Source organism: Vulpes vulpes, chromosome 5 (assembly GCF_048418805.1).
Source record: "Vulpes vulpes isolate BD-2025 chromosome 5, VulVul3, whole genome shotgun sequence".
Taxonomy (NCBI): domain Eukaryota; kingdom Metazoa; phylum Chordata; class Mammalia; order Carnivora; family Canidae; genus Vulpes; species Vulpes vulpes.
Genome location: NC_132784.1, coordinates 25,565,867 through 25,586,409, shown reverse-complemented (window position 1 = coordinate 25,586,409; position 20,543 = coordinate 25,565,867). Strand labels below are relative to the sequence as shown.

Below are 20,543 nucleotides of genomic sequence, written 5' to 3'. Positions count from 1 at the left end.
TCCAAAACCAGGCAGAAAATATGTACAAACATACCTACCACTCTAAAATGTACCCTCTTGCCTATAATTTACATATTAAACTGATTCAAGTTTTATTTCTGATGAGACGCTCAATGCAATAAACTTACACATTTAGAATGCACTTGCCACTCCCTTGGCAAATGTGAAAGCACTTGGAGAAACTGAAGGCTTTCCAGAAGCTATCACCACCATGGTGCAAGGAGTGCTACAACCACTTGAGCTGTCAAGATTTCTTTCCATTTAGTGCCCATCCATAATTACCTGCTGGCCCTTTTTTTTTTTTTTTTTTTGCCATTGTAGTATACCCTTCTCGTTAGTCCTATTAAAGAAATTAGAAAATGCAGCCCCATCAGGGCAGTGTTTCCAGACCTAGCTTCTAGCCAATGAAATCACATATTGGCCAGGTCTCTGTGAGTCCAAAAACCAGATATAGAAGGAGGGGTTTGCGACTGAGTTCAGATTGTGTAATATCGGGACAAGTCTCTTTTCAGATAAAGTGCTTCGTGGATATAGTTCTGCTGGGCATTATGAAGTCAAGAAGGTACAGCCCTTCCTGCTCCGTTGTGGGTGCTCAGTAAAGGCTGGCTGATTTCAAAGCTTAGGCCTCTCAACCTGTTGGCAACATTACATAGAGGAGTAAAAAACACTTTGAAAAGTGGCTATGGCCTTGTAGAGTCACTCCCAGGTGTCAGGAAATGCACTTTTAAGACCCAAACAGTCACCACAGCTTTCCTGAATCAAGTTGTGAAGGCCTTTATTCCAGATCTAGCAGATTCAACAGTTGAAAGAATTTGATACATATTCTTGTGGGCAGGTACACAGAAGACCACTTTAAAGGCCATTATCTCTCTTTCTGAGTAATTCTTCGCCTTGAAAGAGTTAAGTCCTTTTACTTGGAGAAGGCATTTAACCATTAATCATTCATTTATCCTCTATAATTTTTCATAACTGATCAAAAACCCCAATTCCATTGCTTTTTCTAAATCTTTGCCCTTAACTTTGCTAAGAAAATAGACTGAAAGTACTAAATTTGACTGGGCCTGTATTTTTAAAAATTGGTTTAATGCTTTTTACTCAGTGAAAAGAAAAAAAAAATCAGTAAACGCTTTTTAAAAATTCACAGTTAAAACTGAAACAAGCCCAAGAAGTGATTATATTTGCATAACTTGATCTGTATTTGGAAGAAAATTCCACTGAAGACAACAATGGAAGCTTATCAAATCAGAATTTCACATAGATTTTCCATAGCCCTACTAATGAATACTGACTCATGGGTCAGCTATGGTGGAAATTTAATGGAGCTCTAAGATAGGAAATGTACACATCGGAGTGTGTTCAGTGGTTCCATTACATCAGTATGAAAACTGCATTAGGCATCCAGTTCATCTGCTGCTTTCTGAGACCACGGCTGGAGCACTGTAGTTGTTAATTCTTTAGCATTTTGATTGGAGCCAGACCCTGCCACTGAATTAAAACCCTTTCCATTTTGCCACAGTCATGAAAAATTTGGACTGTATCTCAGATTGGGATTGTTTGAGCTCAATTTGGTTTTCTATTTTTCCCAAAGTGGCAGGTAAACTGCAACTGAATCTCCTCAAAGAAAATGATAATCGATGGGGTGCATTCCAAGATAAAACTGAAGGTACTGGTATATTATTATATGAAGTTGAATCTGTAGAGGATCCAATATTGTCGGTGGCCCTGAAAAGGACATCTTTAGAGTAAGAGTCTGAGGATTGCCTGAATCAAAGCAAGTGCTAGTTCTACCCCCAAATCCTTCCATTTTAAGAATTTTCCACTCTATTAGTGAAATGTATGTCCATGCTTCATAAAATTTCACCTTTCACAATTGGTTCAAAATGCCAGATGATTCTTGTGATAAGTCCCCCTGTTTTTTTTTTTTTGAAAGATTTTATTTATTTATTCATGAGAGACACAGGCAGAGAGAGAGAGGCAGAGACACAGGCAGAGGGAGAAGCAGGCTCCATGCAGGGAGCCCGACGTGGGACTCAATCCCAAGTCTCCAGGATCAGGCCCTGGGCCGAAGGTGGCCCTAAACTGCTGAGCCACCGGGGCTGCCCTAAGTCCCCCTGTTTAAAAGTGAACTGAAATTGATAAGACAGACAATTATTATAACCTATTTAAGTAATTCTCATGCTAAGTATTGCTGAAAATCTTAAGATCTGTTTCACCCTGTTCCTGAGAAATGATTAGGCATTACATCACCTTTTGACTCCCATAAGGATCAGTCTTTCAATTTTGTTCTCAGAATATATTTTAGAAAGATATTTTAGCTTAGGTTCAAATTTCTTCTTATATTCAATTTGCAAAATACATCCATCAGAATTAAAAAAAAAAACAGGGAAAATGATGGACTTGCTGCACATACTTTCTTGTTAGGAAAATGATGTTTTACCTGTGTAATTTATAAGTGACTTCCAGTTATAGAAACCTGTTTTATCACTGGTTCTATGTATGCATTCATTATTTCTCATCCCCTTGGCACCTTAACAGTAACAGCAGTAGTGAATAATAATAGCATTAATAGCAGAGTACATTTGTTTAATATTTATGTTCCAGAGACTCTATTAAATGCGTTACATGGGTTATCTCATTTATTTCTCTCAGCGGCCCTCTCAGTGGTGGGTATAAGTATCCCCATTTAACAGATGAGATATCTGGTGCTCAGGAGGTCATAACTTGCTCAATGTCAATACGAGTGAGGTAGAACCAGATTCCGAATTCTGATTAGTCTAGGGCCAGAGTCTATGTTTGGCTTATCGTGGTGGCTAGGGCAGTCTAGACTATTTTGTTCTTTACTTTAGATATATTTAGATATATATTATACCTACTTATTCCAGTTTCGATTGAGGGCTTAGTTCTCCAGTTCCCAAATCCATTAATTTCCATGACACTAATTTGCCTTAGACTTCTCTCCTAGTGCTCACTTCAGAGAAGGGTGACAAGGTAACTTATTATCCAAAGCAGGACACATCTGAGAGTGAAAGGACTGCTGCTACTAAGCATGCTGGCATGATAGGTGGGCACCGGGATTGTCCAGGCCTATGGTGACATGGGTTCATTCTAATGAGCCCCTAGGATACCTCCTCTACCCAGCAGCTCCCCCTCTCCCTGGTGCAGAGCCCAGCTCCACGGAGGGCAAAACTAGGTACTGTTTTCAATGACACCGCGTTGCAACCTTTATTTTCTCAGGATTAGTTTTCTGGACAACTGTTTTGGTTTTTCCCCCCTTTGTTGTAGAGCAGAACATTCCATAAACAACCTAAGAAGAATAAAATATCCTAATATCTCTTTAGAGCTGAATAGCTATGGACACAGAGGCATATTCATTTATCATTGCTACAGTAAAAGTATAAAATGTCCTATACCTTTAATAAGTCCCTTTTCTTGCAGAGTTTTCAGGGAAGGTCTTCGGGTGATAAACTTCTTTAATCTGCTTTTAACTCGGTTTTTGTCGCTTGTATCGGAAGCACTATGATGCAGTCTGAACACTGGAGATTAAAAAGAAAAAAAGAAAGCTTTTGGTAAATGTCTCCTTTATAATTATTACTTTATTCAAATATGAATAGAAAGCAGTAGTTATGGAACTACTGGAATTAATAGCTCAAACCCTTCTGTTTAGACACAGCATATGAGTAAAAATTTGCCTGTATGAAAATATTGGCTCTGTTGCCACATGAATGTGCAATGAGATTGTGGTTAGTTTCATTCATTCACCATTTATTTTCCCTCTCATTTGCTCATATTTAACATGATAACCTTTATCTGCATAATTCCACCTATCTGTCTCTATACACAGAATTATGGTCAAAGAAAAAATTCATCTAAATTAGAGTAAAAACTCTTCAAATTGTTCATTTCAATTAATTAAGATTATATACTGCCTGTAGGTAATACAGGCATTTTCAAAGGTCCTGCCTGCCCAAATAATTTTTTCAATCATCTATTTTATGTTAACTCAAGTAGATATTTCCTATTTTTCTTTCTTTTTTTTTTGAAAGATTTTATTTATTTATTCATGAGAGACACACAGAGAGAGAGGCAGAGACACAGGCAGAGGGAGAAGCAGGTTCCATGCAGGGACCCTGATGTGGGGCTTGATCCTGGGACTCCAGGATCACGCCCTGGGCCAATGGTAGGCACTAAACCACTGAGCCACCCAAGCGTCCCCTATTTTTCTTATTGATGTGAAATTACCACCAGTTCTAGAAAAAATTCTGAAACAAATTTGCCTCACACTTTTCAATGTCTTCATTGCTTCCTATCCTAAGCTCTATCTTCAAAGTTAGATGTATGTCAAATTCATTCCTGAAAAAATATTAGCTCAATGTTTCTGGATTATCAGGCTCCATGCTAAAGGCTGTGAATTCCATGATGAACATAATACATAAGGTCTGGATCTCCATTAAGTATAGTGTCTAAACACATTCAAGGTATCTTACTATTATGACTGATAAGAATTCATTGTTTCTATAAAATCATAGATCTTGGCTGGGCCTTCCTTGTCTTAACCCAGTTGTTGGGAGGATTGGGGGGGCACTTTCTTAGGTACGTAGAGGTCTTTGCCTCTCAAAATCTATTTTAGAATAAGTCAATAATTCATTTGGATTAATAATAATATAGTAAAATGTACTGAGACCTTGCTACATACTTGACACTTTTCTAAAATCTAACACGATTTAACTTAATTCTCCTGCAATGTAAGCTCCAGGTGGGCAGGGATTTTTGTAAACTTTTGTCAATGTTGTTCACAAATGTGTTCCCAATAGCTCAAACATTGTTCAGCATGTAAATGTAAATCTTCACTTGATATTTGTTGAATCAATTCTCAATGATCTTTTGAAGTATGTAAAATAATTCTATCCATTTTGGAGAGGAAGAAGCTGAGACAGAGAAGTTCAGTAACTTGTCCAAGGTCAAGTTTGGATATGGGAACAGTCTCATAAGATTTTTATCTGATATTCTAATTTATTGGAGTATTGGTGAAGGAATGGATAGTGAAAAAAATATATCAGGAGGTCAGTTACTCATTTAAAGTAGAATGGTTTTAAATCAACTAAATTTTTAAAAAATGTCCCTTGTGGGGTCTCCAAAGAACCCACAAAAGTGCCCACAGGAGAATATCTGCTATAAACCTGGCCCAGAGTATGGCTGGTCAAGTAAGAACATTTTTGCATCCTCCTGCACCTAGCTTTCACCACAAAGTAGTAGTAAACATGTTAGCAAGATGAGGATTTGGGGTGAAGCGTACAGCTAAGGACAGTAAAAAGGAAAATACCTTGCCTTCCTTCCAGCTAGCTGAAGAGTGGAATTTTAATTTTAAATTAAGTTCAGAGTTTAGACTATCACATGGGATTAGGCACTATTAGATACCAAATTGAGATAATACTTGCCCGTTAACTGGACCATAATATTTTATATTACCTTAAAGCAGGGCTCTCAACCCCGGCACTATTGACATTTTGAGACAGACAATTATTTTTTGTAGAAGTGGGCTGTCCTGTGCAGAATGAGCAGGATGTTGACAAGCTTCTTAGGCTTCTACTTTCAATATGCCAGTAGTAACCCCTCCTCGTTATGACAATCAAAACTGTCTCTAGATGTTGCCAAATGTCTCCTTGGGGGAGGGGAAAGGAAATTGTTCCCTGTTGAGAATCACTGCCTTAAAATGATAAGAAAGGTTATAGGATCTGTTTAAGTTCTCATTTACTGGCAGTGGAAGGTCTACTCACATACTGAGAAAATGAAAAGAAACTGTGAAAAGCAAATATATATATATTATTTTAATAATATATCTCTTTACAAATAGCATATATATAATGGATATATATAGCAAATACTATATATATTTATGTTATATTTAAGTATATTAAACATATATATCTGTTCTATCATCTATCTGGTATCTGCTATAATATATACAGTATAAATAGTATAAAGTATGTATAATACATAGTATATAGTAAATAGTAAATAGCATATTTACTATTTAATAGTAATATTAATAATTAATAATAGTAAATATTTACATATTTAATAGTATATATATTTACCTATTATATATATGCATATAATAATATTTCAAATATCTGATCTATCATATACCTCGTATCTAACTGCTATCTGTTTATTAAAGGAATTGGTCCTAAAAGTACAACCACTATTATAGGAGGAGGGCCAATGAGTCTATCACTTAAAGAGGCTGGGAACCACTGCTGTAGACCGGAGATTGCCAACTGTTGTGCCTGGCATAGCAATTGTATAGGGTTACGTTATGGATGTCCTCAGCACTCAGGGTAATTGAGTAGTAACGATGAAGCCTGCACCCCAGGAGCAGTTCCTGTCAGCTATGAGTAGTCCTGCCCATTTATTCCGGTGGTCTATACAAATATTATTTTCCATGTGTATCTGAACTTAAAATTGAGAGGCACTGCTTTAGATCTGTGCTGTCCAACATGGTAGCCACTACTCACTTGGGGCTATTAGGCACTTGATATGCAGGCTGTGCCAGAGGTTGAAACAATAATGTTTTGGATTTTTTTGGTAAATAAATATATTATTAAAATTAATATATTATTAAAACATATTTCTTATTGCTTTTTAAAATGTGGCTAACAAAAGATTTTAAATTACAAACGTGGCTCACATTATATTCCTGGACAGTAATGCTAGACGATGAAAAAATAAAAACACAAACTGACTACCTAGTACATATATGGCACTACTGGATTTAACCGTTGTGGATAAAAACACATATGGCCTATGTAATTATAATACAGCATGGTGTGAAGTACAAGACTTTTGGATCTTAGAGGAATAATTGACCTCAGATCATTTTGGAAGAACTGCAAGTGCCATGAGAACCGATGCAAGCAACAAATGCTTTTATAGGACCATGAATATCATGCATAAACTGATGATTCAAACTTGTATGATTGGAAGAGTCATTCCGAGCATCTTAAATACTGTGCTGACACATGATATCCTATCAGTTTTTATCTAGGTCCAGTCACTGCAGTGACCGCCAGTTGCATATGACTTGCTCCAACTGACAGCTATGCAAGCCCCATAGTCAGGGTTCTAGTATTGGAGGCTGAAGAGACACTTAACATCCTTCAGGAAAAAAAAAAAATCTTCTCAGGGTAATTTCAGTCTCAAGCCTGCTTTGAAATAATACGCATAATCAATCTAAAATTTCACAGGTTACCAAAGGTAATATTTTCTATTTCTAGTTTCACCTCAAAACCTTGTCACTTTCCAAGAAAGAATGCCAAGGAATACAGAATCAGAGGCATTTTTTCTTGCCTTTTTAGAACCAGTTAAAATGATGTGATTAGAGAGTAAATACAGCATAAATACAAGATTATGAAAATAATTATACAGTGAATTATATTTTTCAGAATCCCTTAGGTACTCTGGTGATAGTATTCCTAATGTTTTATATATAATATTTTTATATTATTCATAATTTTAAATCTGTAAAGTATAAAAATATTTAAAATATAAAAGTATATATTATAAACACAAAATATATTTATATATTTTATATTTTGTATTTTTATATATTATTACATTTTGATGTTAAATATGTGCAAACATATTTATAGATAATATGTGAAAATAATATATAAAATTATATATCTATTATATATAAATATGCATTAAACACATGCATATGAATAAATGTATATTTAAATATATAGAAATATATTTAATGGAAATATTTACATAACTCTGTGAATATATGTTTATTTATTTACCATTATAATATTATGTATAAAATATATAGAGAACACTTGTGAAATATATACAAAATATTTTACATATAAAATACAAGACATATATATTGTTTTCAATACCACCATCTGGCTCTACATGCGAGACATGCATGTAAGGTACACTGGTTTTTCAAAGAACATGGAAAAACATTTTTAAATGCTTTGTCTTGTTTCTCTCTCACAAACACTGAGAAAGTAGCAGAGTCTTGGGTGTGATCACACTGGTTTTAACACAGCCTAAATCTCCGAAGTTGCCTCTAATGATGACTTTCCTGGAGACAGACTAGAGTGTCCAGTTCTATTTCCTGATGCCATAAATAATCATCCTTAGATGACAAGTCAAATTACATGCCTTTACCATCATTCATTCCCCTCATTTTGTTCAAAGAAGAGTAATGCAGAAGTTAAAGTCAATAGATGACTATAATATATAGCATGCGTTTTATTAAGCAAATAACTTGAAAGCGCTATAAATATGAACTAAAAATGTAAAAAGCACATGGTTATAAAGTAAAGTCCATCTTGGGGTCCCTGTAAATAGCGCTAAAAGTCTTTGAATATTGTGGTTTACAAATCTGAATTTAACAGCCAAACTTATAAAACAGTTTACGCTTTTCTGTTGTCAAGGGAGAAAAACTTGCCAAATTGTTCATTTTAAGTAAATACAACATCACCAATTAAGGAAGGCAAAATTTAAACACATGCCTATGATAATCAGGACATAGTTTGCTTCTGATTTCACTACTGATTTTAACAGAACAGTGTTCCTTCCATTTTCCCACAGCACCCAAGTGACCCCACACATACTTTTAGAAACTTGTAATCACACAGTGCAAATAAAAGGACACTTTACTGGAAAATACACAGTGTGGTACAATAATCCATCATTTATGAAAAATAGAATTCAGCCTTTTCTTTTTCCTCAGAGATTCAACTACTTTTTGAGGGTGAAGTTTACTGCAATTTAAAGATTTATGTTAAGCCAATGAGCAGTTTTTTTTTTTTTCCATTCCCATTTAAACTTTTTATTCGAAAATGGAAAGAGACTGAAGAGATACGGGTTTAAATTCTAAACTATTTAATCTGATTAAGGGGAATCACTCTTAGTTCTACATATTTTTATCTCCACAAAAAGTTAACCTGAATTGGATTAGCTCCCCAAGTATTCTAGAATTTACTTTTATTTCCTTTATGCTTTCCTCTTTTTTTCCATCGATGCGTGAGCTTTTCTTTCAAGTCCAAACAGAATATTTTTGAAACCCTGAGAATTTTCAATAACAATATACAATTTAAGTCTCAATACACAGGCCAAAGGCATTAGGTTTGAGCACAGTCCTGTTCTTAACCCATTGAGAGATTTAATTGCTGTTAAAGCTGCTCACATCAAAGAATATTAGAATCGAGGGCTTTTTAAAAATTTTTTATCGGAGTGCAGTTGACACACAATTTTATATTCGTTTCAGGTGTATAACATGGTGATTCAACTTCTCTATACGTTAGATCACCCCAAGGATTGAGGGCTTTTTAAGATGATTTGCAATAAATATTATTGCATATGAGAATATGCATTAGCACAACACAAGTTTTATACCCGACACAGCCATTATGGTGTTAAAACCACCTCTAGAGGTGGGAAAGCTTATTGTAACAAGTGCCTTTTGTATATTTATTTTTCAACGTTAGTAATGGGGGGCGGGGGGGGAATCAACACAGTTTGAACGATCAACATTCACTACCATTCTATTAAGGGATGAAAACCACAAAAGAAAACCCTCAAATTTTTTCAGAATCCAACGGTTTGGATAATACGATCCAGAATTGTGCATCTGCCAGAATTTTTCTTGCTGGGGACCTTATTTTGAAATATCCCCTTTCCCTGCCAAACTGCTGTTTTCACGGTATTCCCATGTTACACTTACATGCTGTTATTATTTTTCTTTAAATTTGGAAATACTGGAGAGCTAACGTTTCAGAAATGTTGCTAAAGGAAATGCTATTACAAACAACTTTCTAGGCTACTTGTCACTTTTTGTGGTTAGTTTTTACATGGGGATCAACATCAGGTGTAGACCGATAGTTGTGTTAGCTGCTGAGAGCTCCTGTGACACCATGAATCTAGAAAGATGTTCAGGGCAAAGCCGGCAGCAGTTACAATCATCTTACCACAGCAAAGTGTCTGGGGAGGGAGTTCAAGAATGAAATGACAAAATAAGGTTATATCAGGATCTTAATCCCAAGAGATTCCAAAAACACTTCTCAAACCATCTCATGGATTACATAACAAAGTTCCGAATTGTCTCCACTCTTATTTTCCAATATGACTTTTTTTTTTTTTTTACCAGAAATTGCCCTGTTGTACCACTTTCTAAATTACTGAAATAAGAATGCATTACTCAAAATTGACTGAAAAGAGAAATCAAGTTTTAAAAATTTCTTTTCAGCCTCCTGCCTGATTCCTTTACAGGGCATACACGCTTGTGCTAATTCATGAAGCTGTAATATATACTGCTTTGCCCTCTCCAGCATGCGGTTTTAGAGCTTGCAAAACTTTGCACGTAACTCCTTGTGTCAGAGTGGGCAGAAAGGGTAAGTTTGGGCTTAATATACTGCTGGTCATTTAATATCTCTTTCTTCCACATGTTCAATGTAAATAGAAGTCATAATTTCAACCCCCAACTCGTAGCCTGAGAAACTACATTATTGAAACTTTAAGTGACTTACTTAAAACACAAATCACGATTAAATCTGGAAATAATTGGAAGGGGGAACGCAGAGCATTTTAACAGCAGTGCTTTTTTTTTTTTTAACCACTTAATTCCCACTTAGGTATTATAGGAATACAAAATAAATGATCAGTTGGAAACGGAAGGGTATGTGGACAATATCTATCCAATGATTCATATTTATGCTATCTACCCATTTAAAGAAAGGTGAGAATTCATACAATGAAAAACATTTACTTTTAGACTAAATTATCTAGTGCAAATGGTCAAATCTAACCATATTTTTCCATTTTCAGTGCTGGCAGTTTACTGTCTTGTCCCTGTCACTCAGCCATATGGAAATTCCACGACTACTCTTCTCAGTAATAGATGTATCCATGTGTTCTACTTCTAATGCGTTCATCTGTCTAGGATCTAAATCTCCATTGTCTTTCATGTATAGGCCAAATTTTTTATTTTGCTGATAATATATTTGAGGTGTATCTTGTTTGATAACATATTTCTAAAGTGTGAGTCAGGGTGTTTTGTTTAAATTATAGCATTTAGTATGACTTTGAATTATATAACTTTCTTGATGGTGATGATGATGATAATGATGATGATGCTAACTTCAATTCTGTAGTGCAAATATTGAGTAATATTACCACAGATGTAATTTGCCTTCAATTTTAAGTCTGTTTTTTCTTTTTTGTGAACCAGAATTCCAAAAGATATTTGCATCAAAGGTTATAGAAATACTACATATTTTTTTTAATAAAAGAAAAGAACAGAAAAAATATACCTAAATAACAAAAACATGTAGTGTGTGTAAAGACAAATGATGCATTTTTTTCCTGAAATGGAATCAGACACAATATCAGATGTAAAGATTCAGGTCATTGAGACATCTCCTATTGACTAAATATTTTTTCTTGTCTTCTTATGTGTCGATAGTGTCAGTAAAACTTTCTCATTTGTTCAAAACTTTGATAGATTCATAAATAAAGTAAGTGGTTACTGAGTTAAGGCAGTAGCTGATTTTGAAAGTGAAATTACTAAAAAAGGGGAAAAATTACATAGGGCATTAATCTAGACAAAGGGCACCAGGCAGTAGAAATATGTTTTCCATGAGAAAAGATAGTATATTAAATACAGGAATGGGTTCTCTCCTGGTGATAGAAAACAGGCCACAGCCAAATCAAATGAGAGGAGCCCTATAGATGAATGTGAACATTGGAGACCAAAAATAAAAAACAAAACAATAGAGTTTGCAGGCATGACAGTTCCACCATAGAGGTAACAGCATGGCAAGATTCTAGGACACTAACGCTGAAATTTCTGTGGGAAAAAAAGCCAAGTTGGAGAGTGAAATGATATTCATATTTAAGAGTATTGGACAATTTCAATGCTGATTTTACATACTGACTCAGATACTAGACCATGCTCAGCAGTATTTGAATTGGGTGGGTGGTATTTAAATCTTCCTTCCAGATAGACATAAATAGAGAGAGCTATCCCTACATATTGTGCGCGCGTATTTGTTTGTACTTTTGTGAGAATGTATTCTCAGAGGGTATAGAGGAGAGTAATATATGACAACTTTGAAGCTTTTCCCTTTAATCTCTAAACTCCCGGCGCTATGTGTGATCAAGAATATGCTACGATGTATCCTGAATTTTTCAGACATAAAAATTTTAACAAGAACATAAAAGTATGCATTACAGGCATAGGTAGTTTGAGAGAAGTCTTAGGCTAAATAATCAATATTTAAGAGGAAGTAGAGGACTGAAGTGTTTATTTAGATTGTAGAAAAAGTTAAATTTATATGTATATATATATAAGATATATGTAATGTGTAATTTTTATATGTGATACATAAATAAATATACATTTAACTTTTCCTACAATCTAAATATTTACAGTATTAATTCTTTTCAAGCAGACTCAGTTTCCACTTTAGCCAATCTGATCATTCTAATATCACTTGTATTATTGATAATGACTAATGTTCTTAGACTGCTGGCAATGTGACAGGAAACTGTACTAAGTATGCTACGTCTCATTTAATCCTTATAACCATTCAATGTGGCGGGATCTCTTATTGTTGTCCATTCTACAGATCAGGAATCTGAGGTTCAGAGAGGTTAAGTCATGTAGCAAATAAGCAGCGGAGCCAAAATCAGATGCAGGGCTGCTTGATTTCGAGCCCATGGGAACTCCTAACCTGCCCCCACTGCCTGCCTTTCCATCTGTTTGGCAATGCTGTCAAAGTGCTAAGGACGTAGAGCGATGGCAATAGCCTCCTACTATAGTCAAGTACTTCCAATCCTTCCAACCTAAGGACTTAAATTATCTGTTGCACTTAAACTGCTGGCTGAAATGATCCTAGGTGGTGTGCATCACTATAGGCCTAAAAGGGAAAATGAGTTGCCTTAGGTGAGATTAGTGAATCGCAGGACAGTAACAGAGTTGATGGCTGAATGCTCTCTGGATTGCCAGTCAGAACAGCTGAAGATGGCATCTGGGTTGCACAGAGCCATAACCACCGCGAACACAAATTGAGCTCTTCTGCTATTGGGCTGTAGGCAAATTTGAGAATCACTCTCCATGCTCCAGGTGGCTGTATGCAGCAAGACAAGAATAAATATAGAAGTAGAGATGTAGGGTGGGGATTGGGACTCCCTTTTTAAGTAAATGGACTAGCCACCTAGCCAGATCTATCAATTTTTCAAGTCCTTGACTCCTGTCACCACACAAATCTTTTTCAAAGACAGACATACACCTAGCTCACAATAGTACAAGCACATGCATTCTCATCTGTAAACTCCTTAGCACTTCTCTCCAGCCAAGTCAGGAAATTTCAGTCTTCTCTATGCCCAACCACAAAGTCAACTTGTTTTATTCCTGGTTGCTTCATAGGAGTGAAACTTCAGGATCAGAAGTTAGGGAGAAAGCAGAAAGCAGGCGAGAGCCACTAATCGATGGCCTCCTTCTAACAGCTAATGCTGCTTCCTAAACCAAATCAGACCAAACCAAACCAAACCAAACCAAACCAAACCAAACCAAACCAAACCAAAACGCATTCCTTTCTCTCTGATTTATTTCTTCTCTCTCTTTTGAATACTACATATTTTGGATTTTGAATTTGAATCTCAACCTTGTCATTTAACAGAGGTCAGATCTTATTCAAATAATGTTAAGTTCTTTGTGTCTCTATTTTCTCATCTGGTAAGTCGGGCTGATATCCACACTGAAGACTGTTGAATAAATTAAATGCAAAATACCCACTATAATATCTAGCGTGTGATAAGCATTCAATAAAACACTGACAATTATGAATTATGAGGTTTTGATAGATGTTTTCTATCACAATCATGATTGTAATAGTCAGTAAGTGAACAGAACAGGTCGTATGAAAATTGCCCTCCTCATCCTCACCCCAGTGTTTCTTATTTTTTTCAACATTTCCTGGGCATTTACTATGTATCTGGTATTATTAGATTATAACCTTAGCTGCGGCATAAATTAAATATTTATTAATTTACATAAAATTAAATACATATTACTACAGATACAATTTTTGACTGCTATTTGGCTCTCAGTTGAAAAAAAAGAATACTTGTATACAACCCCAAGAGTTTATCTGTGATTAATTTCTGCCAGGTAGAGTATATTTCAAGACTTTGAACATGTGTTGAAATCATTGGGTTTTGAAGAACTATCCATTAAAGACTTTCTGAACTGTGACAATGGATATTGACAGTGCTTGTCAGACTAAACCACTATTGATTGGCTCACATCATGTGTATAGCAAAACCAATTTCTTTCAAGTGCTTCTTCCTAACTGAAATACATTATTGAGCCTTCCTCTCTGTTTATTATAACACCCAAGCTCATCGTATGTAACACATCCAGCAAAAAGGTTTCTCAATGAGGGAAGCAGCAAACTATAACACAGAGAGAAGTGAAGGCACTTAGCAAGCCAAATAGTCTTGTACTGTAAGATGCTATTCCTTTGGAAAATATCGATCCCTTGCGGAGTCTTGTTTTTATTTTACAATCCTCTTGAATATGGAAAGATCATGGACTAACAGAGCTTTGCTATTGTTTAATGATCCTGTGACTCTCATGGTTTCTACCCCTGAATGAAACTATTTTAAGTATTGTGTGTATGTTTAAGTTGTGGGAAAGAAAGTGTTTATGTTGGGTCGCTGCTGCCCTGCCCACAAACACACACAGCACTACACACACACGTACTCCCCCAGGGATGTGACTTTTCCCAAACCTTAGAATGTTTTCTCCAGTGAGTGACTCAGGCCAACTTTGGCCATATGCTATGTATTGTACAGTTTTATTATTAATCTGAATTTGCATTGTTCCATTCTTCCCAAGAGGGCACATTTCTTACTGAAATAATGCTTTTACATAACAAAGAGCAGTTCTCATAATACTCCATGAGTGGGAGGAATTTTAGATTTATTTTTTTATTTGAAAATATCATTATTAAGCAAAACCTAAAAACATACCTTCCACAAGTACTGACTGATCATATCTCATGCTTTCTGCAGTGTCTTGGGAGCATTCCTAGGCCCAAAGAAACTTCAGCCCTAGTTTTTACTCCTTAAGAAGCTTACAGTTTACTGTATATAAATGCCTGGGGAAAGCAGGGTAATCCTAAATTCTTAGCATAATTCTCAGGGTATTCCTAAAATTGCCACCCCTCTAAAAAACGATCCTTACAGCTCACATGAGTCACTCTGATGATAAAACAGGAGAGATTTTGGTTAACTCTACAAATGCTGAATTAATGTGGGATAGTGTTGCCAGTTTTTCTACTATGCTAAGTGTAGCTGGAAATTAAATTTTTTTTTTTTTTTTTTTTTTTTTTTTTTTTTGCTTAGAAGGGTGGTAAATGCTACATGAGCAAAATAGCTCATTCTTCAAAGCCTCTTATTAAGCAACAGAGTCCCAAGTTTACTTGCAAGTTCTAGATTAGGGTTTCTCCCAAGATAAGGCTCCCTTTGAGTCTTGCCTTCTGCTCCTTGCTGCGGCCCAGGAGAATGGCTGCACTCAGCACCCCGGGGCCATGCCCTTCCTCTGGCTTTGCCCCTTGCCTGTGGCCTTCTCACTCCCACATTCCCTTGCTCTGAGACAGGCTCCTGGCCTTGGGTCCATTCTCTTGGCATTCTTTGCAGGGGTCACAATGTCCTCAAGACAGTGGCAGCCTCCCATGCTTTTGTCAGAGAAAGATCAGGAAATGTCAGGCCTGTCAGTCCCTCACAAAATACTTTTAGTGGGACAGAACTTTCTATCAGAGGAATCATTTTGACATAAGCTTCTAACTATTTGCTCCAAAATGTGCGTGCGAACCACTGATACCCTCCCCCACAGGAAGGGTATTGAAAATGCACAGGGTATGCTGAGCAGAGCTGAGGACACAGTATGTAGTCTATGGCTAAGTGTTCAGGGATAGTGGAGCAGTTTGTCCTCACAAATGCTGACAGACAGCTGCACTTTGCAGCTGGCAGTGAGCTTATGCTCGCTAAACAAAGATCTAGCTGGAGCCCGGTGAATACTTGGCTCCATTGCAATAATCATAATTCATAACATACATTTCTAAAAAAGGGGAAAAATAGGAAAAGACCCATAAAGGCACATATCATTGTGACACTTGATGTATTGAGGATACAGGCTGCTTTATTTGTTGTCCATTTAGAATCTATCAGGGGTCCTGTATTGAGACGGTGGTCCTTGTGTATGGGTCATATGACACCGCTCTCTGCTTTCCAGCCACACCTTCAGATTCACTCTCCTTTCCATTAAAAAATAGTGATGGGAGATTTACTTTCTGTCAAATACCAGTTATTATCTCCAATATTTATTTTTCTAAATGAGTTCATTGTAATCAAATTGCCAAGCTTTTTCTTGTTTTTGACCATCAGATAACCCCATTCTTGGGCACAGCTCGTGGTGGAGTCACAGAAACATGAAATATTAACTCTGGAGTGAACATGAGGGAACATAGAGTAAATGCTTCTAACTTCTGAGATGAGGAAAAACACCCCAACTTGTTTAAGCCACGTGCCTAAGGCCACATAGTTAAAGAAGCAGAAAGGTAAAGATTCAACTCAAGTTTCTCAACCACCATTTCTGGGTTTTTGTCAGCATATCCTCATGTCTCTCTAATCCTAGATTTAATGTGATTAGAAAAACTGCCCCTGTTTCTGAAAGTGCCTCAGAGGAGCCAGTTTTGTTGCTGGAGGCGCCCACTACTGGCCCAGTTCTTCCAGTGACCAGGAATTTTATATTTGAATCTAAATTAAATCATATGATTGTTTTATTCAACATATTTAGAATTAGAGAGTTTTGAATAGAATATGGAAATATATTTACATTTATATGCATAATTTTGCATAATAACATGAAAAATACATGCCCCAAAGGGGAAATTACAGTAGCCTTTCTCTTGACATGTAGCAAAGCTACATGTTTTGCTATTATCCTTTTCTTTAACTTTTGGTAACCTGAAATCTGTGATAGATTATTATTATTTGGGGTTTTAAGCCTTCCCTTTCCCTAGGGAGAGAGGATCCTGCTACCAATTGCCAGGACACTCCTCCTGACACAGATGTCACTGAGGAGAGTGCTTTGCTGGATATCCTCTGCATGTGTTTCAGCCTAAACTAGGAGGGGATAGAGAGGATTGAGCTATGGATGGGAAAATGCATTTCACCGAGTGCCAACTCCTCTGAAATTCAAACTTTTGGACTATTGAACAGGCTAAGATCTTGGTTTTCTTCAAGCATGTTTACTCTTGACAAAGTAGAACTTCTGGTCTTGGAAAAAAGAATGTCTTTGGGTTTTTAAGGTCTCTGAAAGCTTCTTCAGACATTAAGTACCTCTTACATAAAATAACACAGTGATGATTTAAGACCGGAGGAACTGGAAATGAGCGGATTAAATGACCTTTAAAATACACATAGGTTTAAAATTGAAAGGAAAATGCACTTAGCAAAAAAGCATTTGGGATTTATTTCTAAAATATGGTTGGAAACATTAAGCAAACTCAAAACGAGGCAACGCACACACATCCTCATTTTGACTTAAAGATCTACTTTAAATAACACAACAGATGTAGTCATCAGCATCTATTCCAACAGGGACACGCTGTGGATGGTGAGAAAGACACGGTAAGAGTTGAGTAATAATAAGAACTACTGTCATTGTTATTCCTTAATCCTTCAAACTGTCAAAGCAGACCAAGAGTAAAAGAGAAATATTCTAGCAGGATCTGACTCCCTCCCTGTTTTGTCAAGCAGTTCAGCTAGGAAATTTCCACCAGGAAATATTCCCCTAAATTAGTCATCAGAAAGCAAGTGTAGCTATTTTCATTCAATAGCACAAGAGAGAAAAAAATGAAAAACCACCTGTGGACTTTAGTCTGAAAACATGCCTGACAACACAAACAGGTGCTGGCTTATGTAATGGTTAAGAAAGCAGAGGGGGACAGAGCCCTTGCTAAGGAAAATTGAACTTAATTGTTCCATTGTGAGGGAATGGCCAACTGAGAATTATGTGCTCTGGGTCATATAACATTTTGGCAAACATATTTATTTTGCCAATTCTGTGGCCACGTGAAATAAACTGCCCTTGGGATACATGTTGAAGTCAAGAATGAGGGTGGGGCGAGGCAGATCTTCATGGTACAGTTTGGAATTTAATAATACTCCCTATATTCTCACCAAGCCTGACACACAGTTGGTGGTCAGTAAATAAATAAATAAATAAATAATAATTGCATAGTGTCTGAGCAAAATGCATGGTAGAAAGTACACAGGCTTTGTGTTAAGATATCTGATCTTGAGTTCACAGATCCACCAGTAAGAAGGTTCACAGATCCACCAGGACTTTGCAGCCCTGAATTCCAACCTCCTCATCTGTAAAGTAGGGATACAAATATCTCAATTGCAACATCGTAAGCATTAAATATTATGATGTAAAAGACCACATGCTTTGTATGTACACAAGTAGGTTGCTATCTTTGTCCTTTTCCTCCCTTTCTTCCTCATCTTCATCATCCCTAACATCATTAACACAATTATGGATTGCACCAGAATCCATAAAACTGAGTTAAATGGAGCTGGTCTTTGGGCTTTGGGAACTAACAATGAAAAATTACAATACCCATATGTCTAAACAGAAATTAGATATGAATACTTGAAGACATTTGGAATAGGTATATAACAATTATGTTAGGCCTATATTAATATTAGCTATCAGTAAAGAGCTATGTCCATATGGCAGAGGAAGAGCCCTAGAAATTGTTTCCTGAAACAATTTCCACTTTTTTGCATGTTGTATACCAAATTCTCTAACCACATGAGTCTTTATTAATGATAGCTTTGATGGAAATAAATTTTCTGCCAATATAAATCTTTCCAGGTGAATGTATGGTGTGGGTTACTACTACCACTTTTCCTAATTAATAATAACTTTAAAAATAACAGTAATAAAATCTCTTATTTTATCATTACCTTAATATTGAAATCTTGTGTCTAACCAAATAGAAATGGCAGGAGGTCTGTTTTGATAAATATGGCAGCAACATTACCTTATATCATGATAACTGTCATCAGAATTGTGTTGCAAGTACATCCCATGCCATGCAGCCTCAAGGCACACAAATGCATCCTTTAATGATCACAGCTAAAACATCTTTTTTCTATTAAAAAAAAAATTAAAGACCCTTAACACTTGATTAATTGCAGCTGGAATATTAGTTCTGGAGAAAATCTAAAGATCTGAGGAGCTGAATTATGAGTGTGTGTGGCGGGGGTGGGCGGTGAGGGGCAGGTGTGATGGAATAGGTTAGTAGACAGAAGATCCTTTGCTTTGCTGCTGCAGTTCATAGGGTCATATCCACTACTTTCAAGCAAGATTAGCTCTGACCAGTAGAGTAAAAGAAAACTTGGAAGGAGTGTCTTCTTGGTGAGCTTCCATACCATACCACCAGATGGAGACGATTGGTTATACTTACTGTCACTCAGAAATTCTACTTTATAGATACATTGGCCTCCTTACTCTTTCTTGAGCACATCCTAGTTCAGGGCCTTCGCATATGCTGCTCCCTCTGACCTGAGCATTCTTTCTTTAGATATCTACATAGGCACTTTCCTCACTTCCCCAGGTCTTCCCCTAAGTCTTGTCACTCACAGCTTCTCCCTCTCTACTCAAAATCACCAGCCCTCTCCTCCCTTAAGTGTTCCCTATCTCCTTTCCTTTAAAAAAAAAAAAAAAAAAGTTTTTAAAGGTTTTTTTTAAGTATCACTATCTCACCAATATGTCTTTTACTTCTTTTTTTGATATTTCTTTTTTTCCTCCACTAGAATGTTAGCACAATAAGAGCAGAATTTTTGCCTGTATTGTATTGTATTTATTTATTTATTAGAGCCTCTAATCTCAGTCCCTAGAACAGTGCTGCGCAAATGATAAGTGTTCAATATAAATTAGTTGAATGAATATAAGAGTACTCTGAAGTCCTTTTTTAGAAAAATAAAATCTCTAATTCCTTTTTTAAAACATTTTTAATATGTGGATAAAACCCTATTTTCCATGAAAGTCAATTTCCATAATTTATAATACTTTATAAAGAAGGAAAATTATAATTGCTATTATCATTGAAAGACAATCTGACTTTATATTCACAACAGGTCTGAGAAGAGAAACAGACCCTGCCTCCAGGCCCTTTTCTTTAAACTTTGAACATCTAGAAAAAGTTGTGGTATTCTTTCCTTATTTACCTATTTATAAACATGAGTGTGAAATCATGTTGTTATTCTTCCTATTTTATTTAAATAAAAAAAAGAACTTATATATAAAACACATTAAATATCTTTTAAGGATACTAATACATCCAAGGATATATTAAAACTATTCTAGATGGTATTTATTAGGAGGAAGGTGAATGAGAGATGAAGGAAAAAAATAATCAAGATGGAAAACTTGCATGTCTAATAATTAT

At 36.0% G+C, this 20,543-nt stretch overlaps 1 protein-coding gene across 1 annotated transcript in view; it reads right to left on the bottom strand.

The window, feature by feature from the left end:
- The window catches only part of ARHGAP15 (Rho GTPase activating protein 15), a 608,203-nt gene that overhangs the window by 252,363 nt on the left and 335,297 nt on the right, over positions 1 to 20,543 (bottom strand). Inside the window, exon 9 of the mRNA XM_072757649.1 lies at positions 3,411 to 3,533. Within this exon, the coding sequence (XP_072613750.1) occupies positions 3,411 to 3,533 (123 nt within the window). The remainder of the gene's footprint in view (positions 1 to 3,410; positions 3,534 to 20,543) is intronic.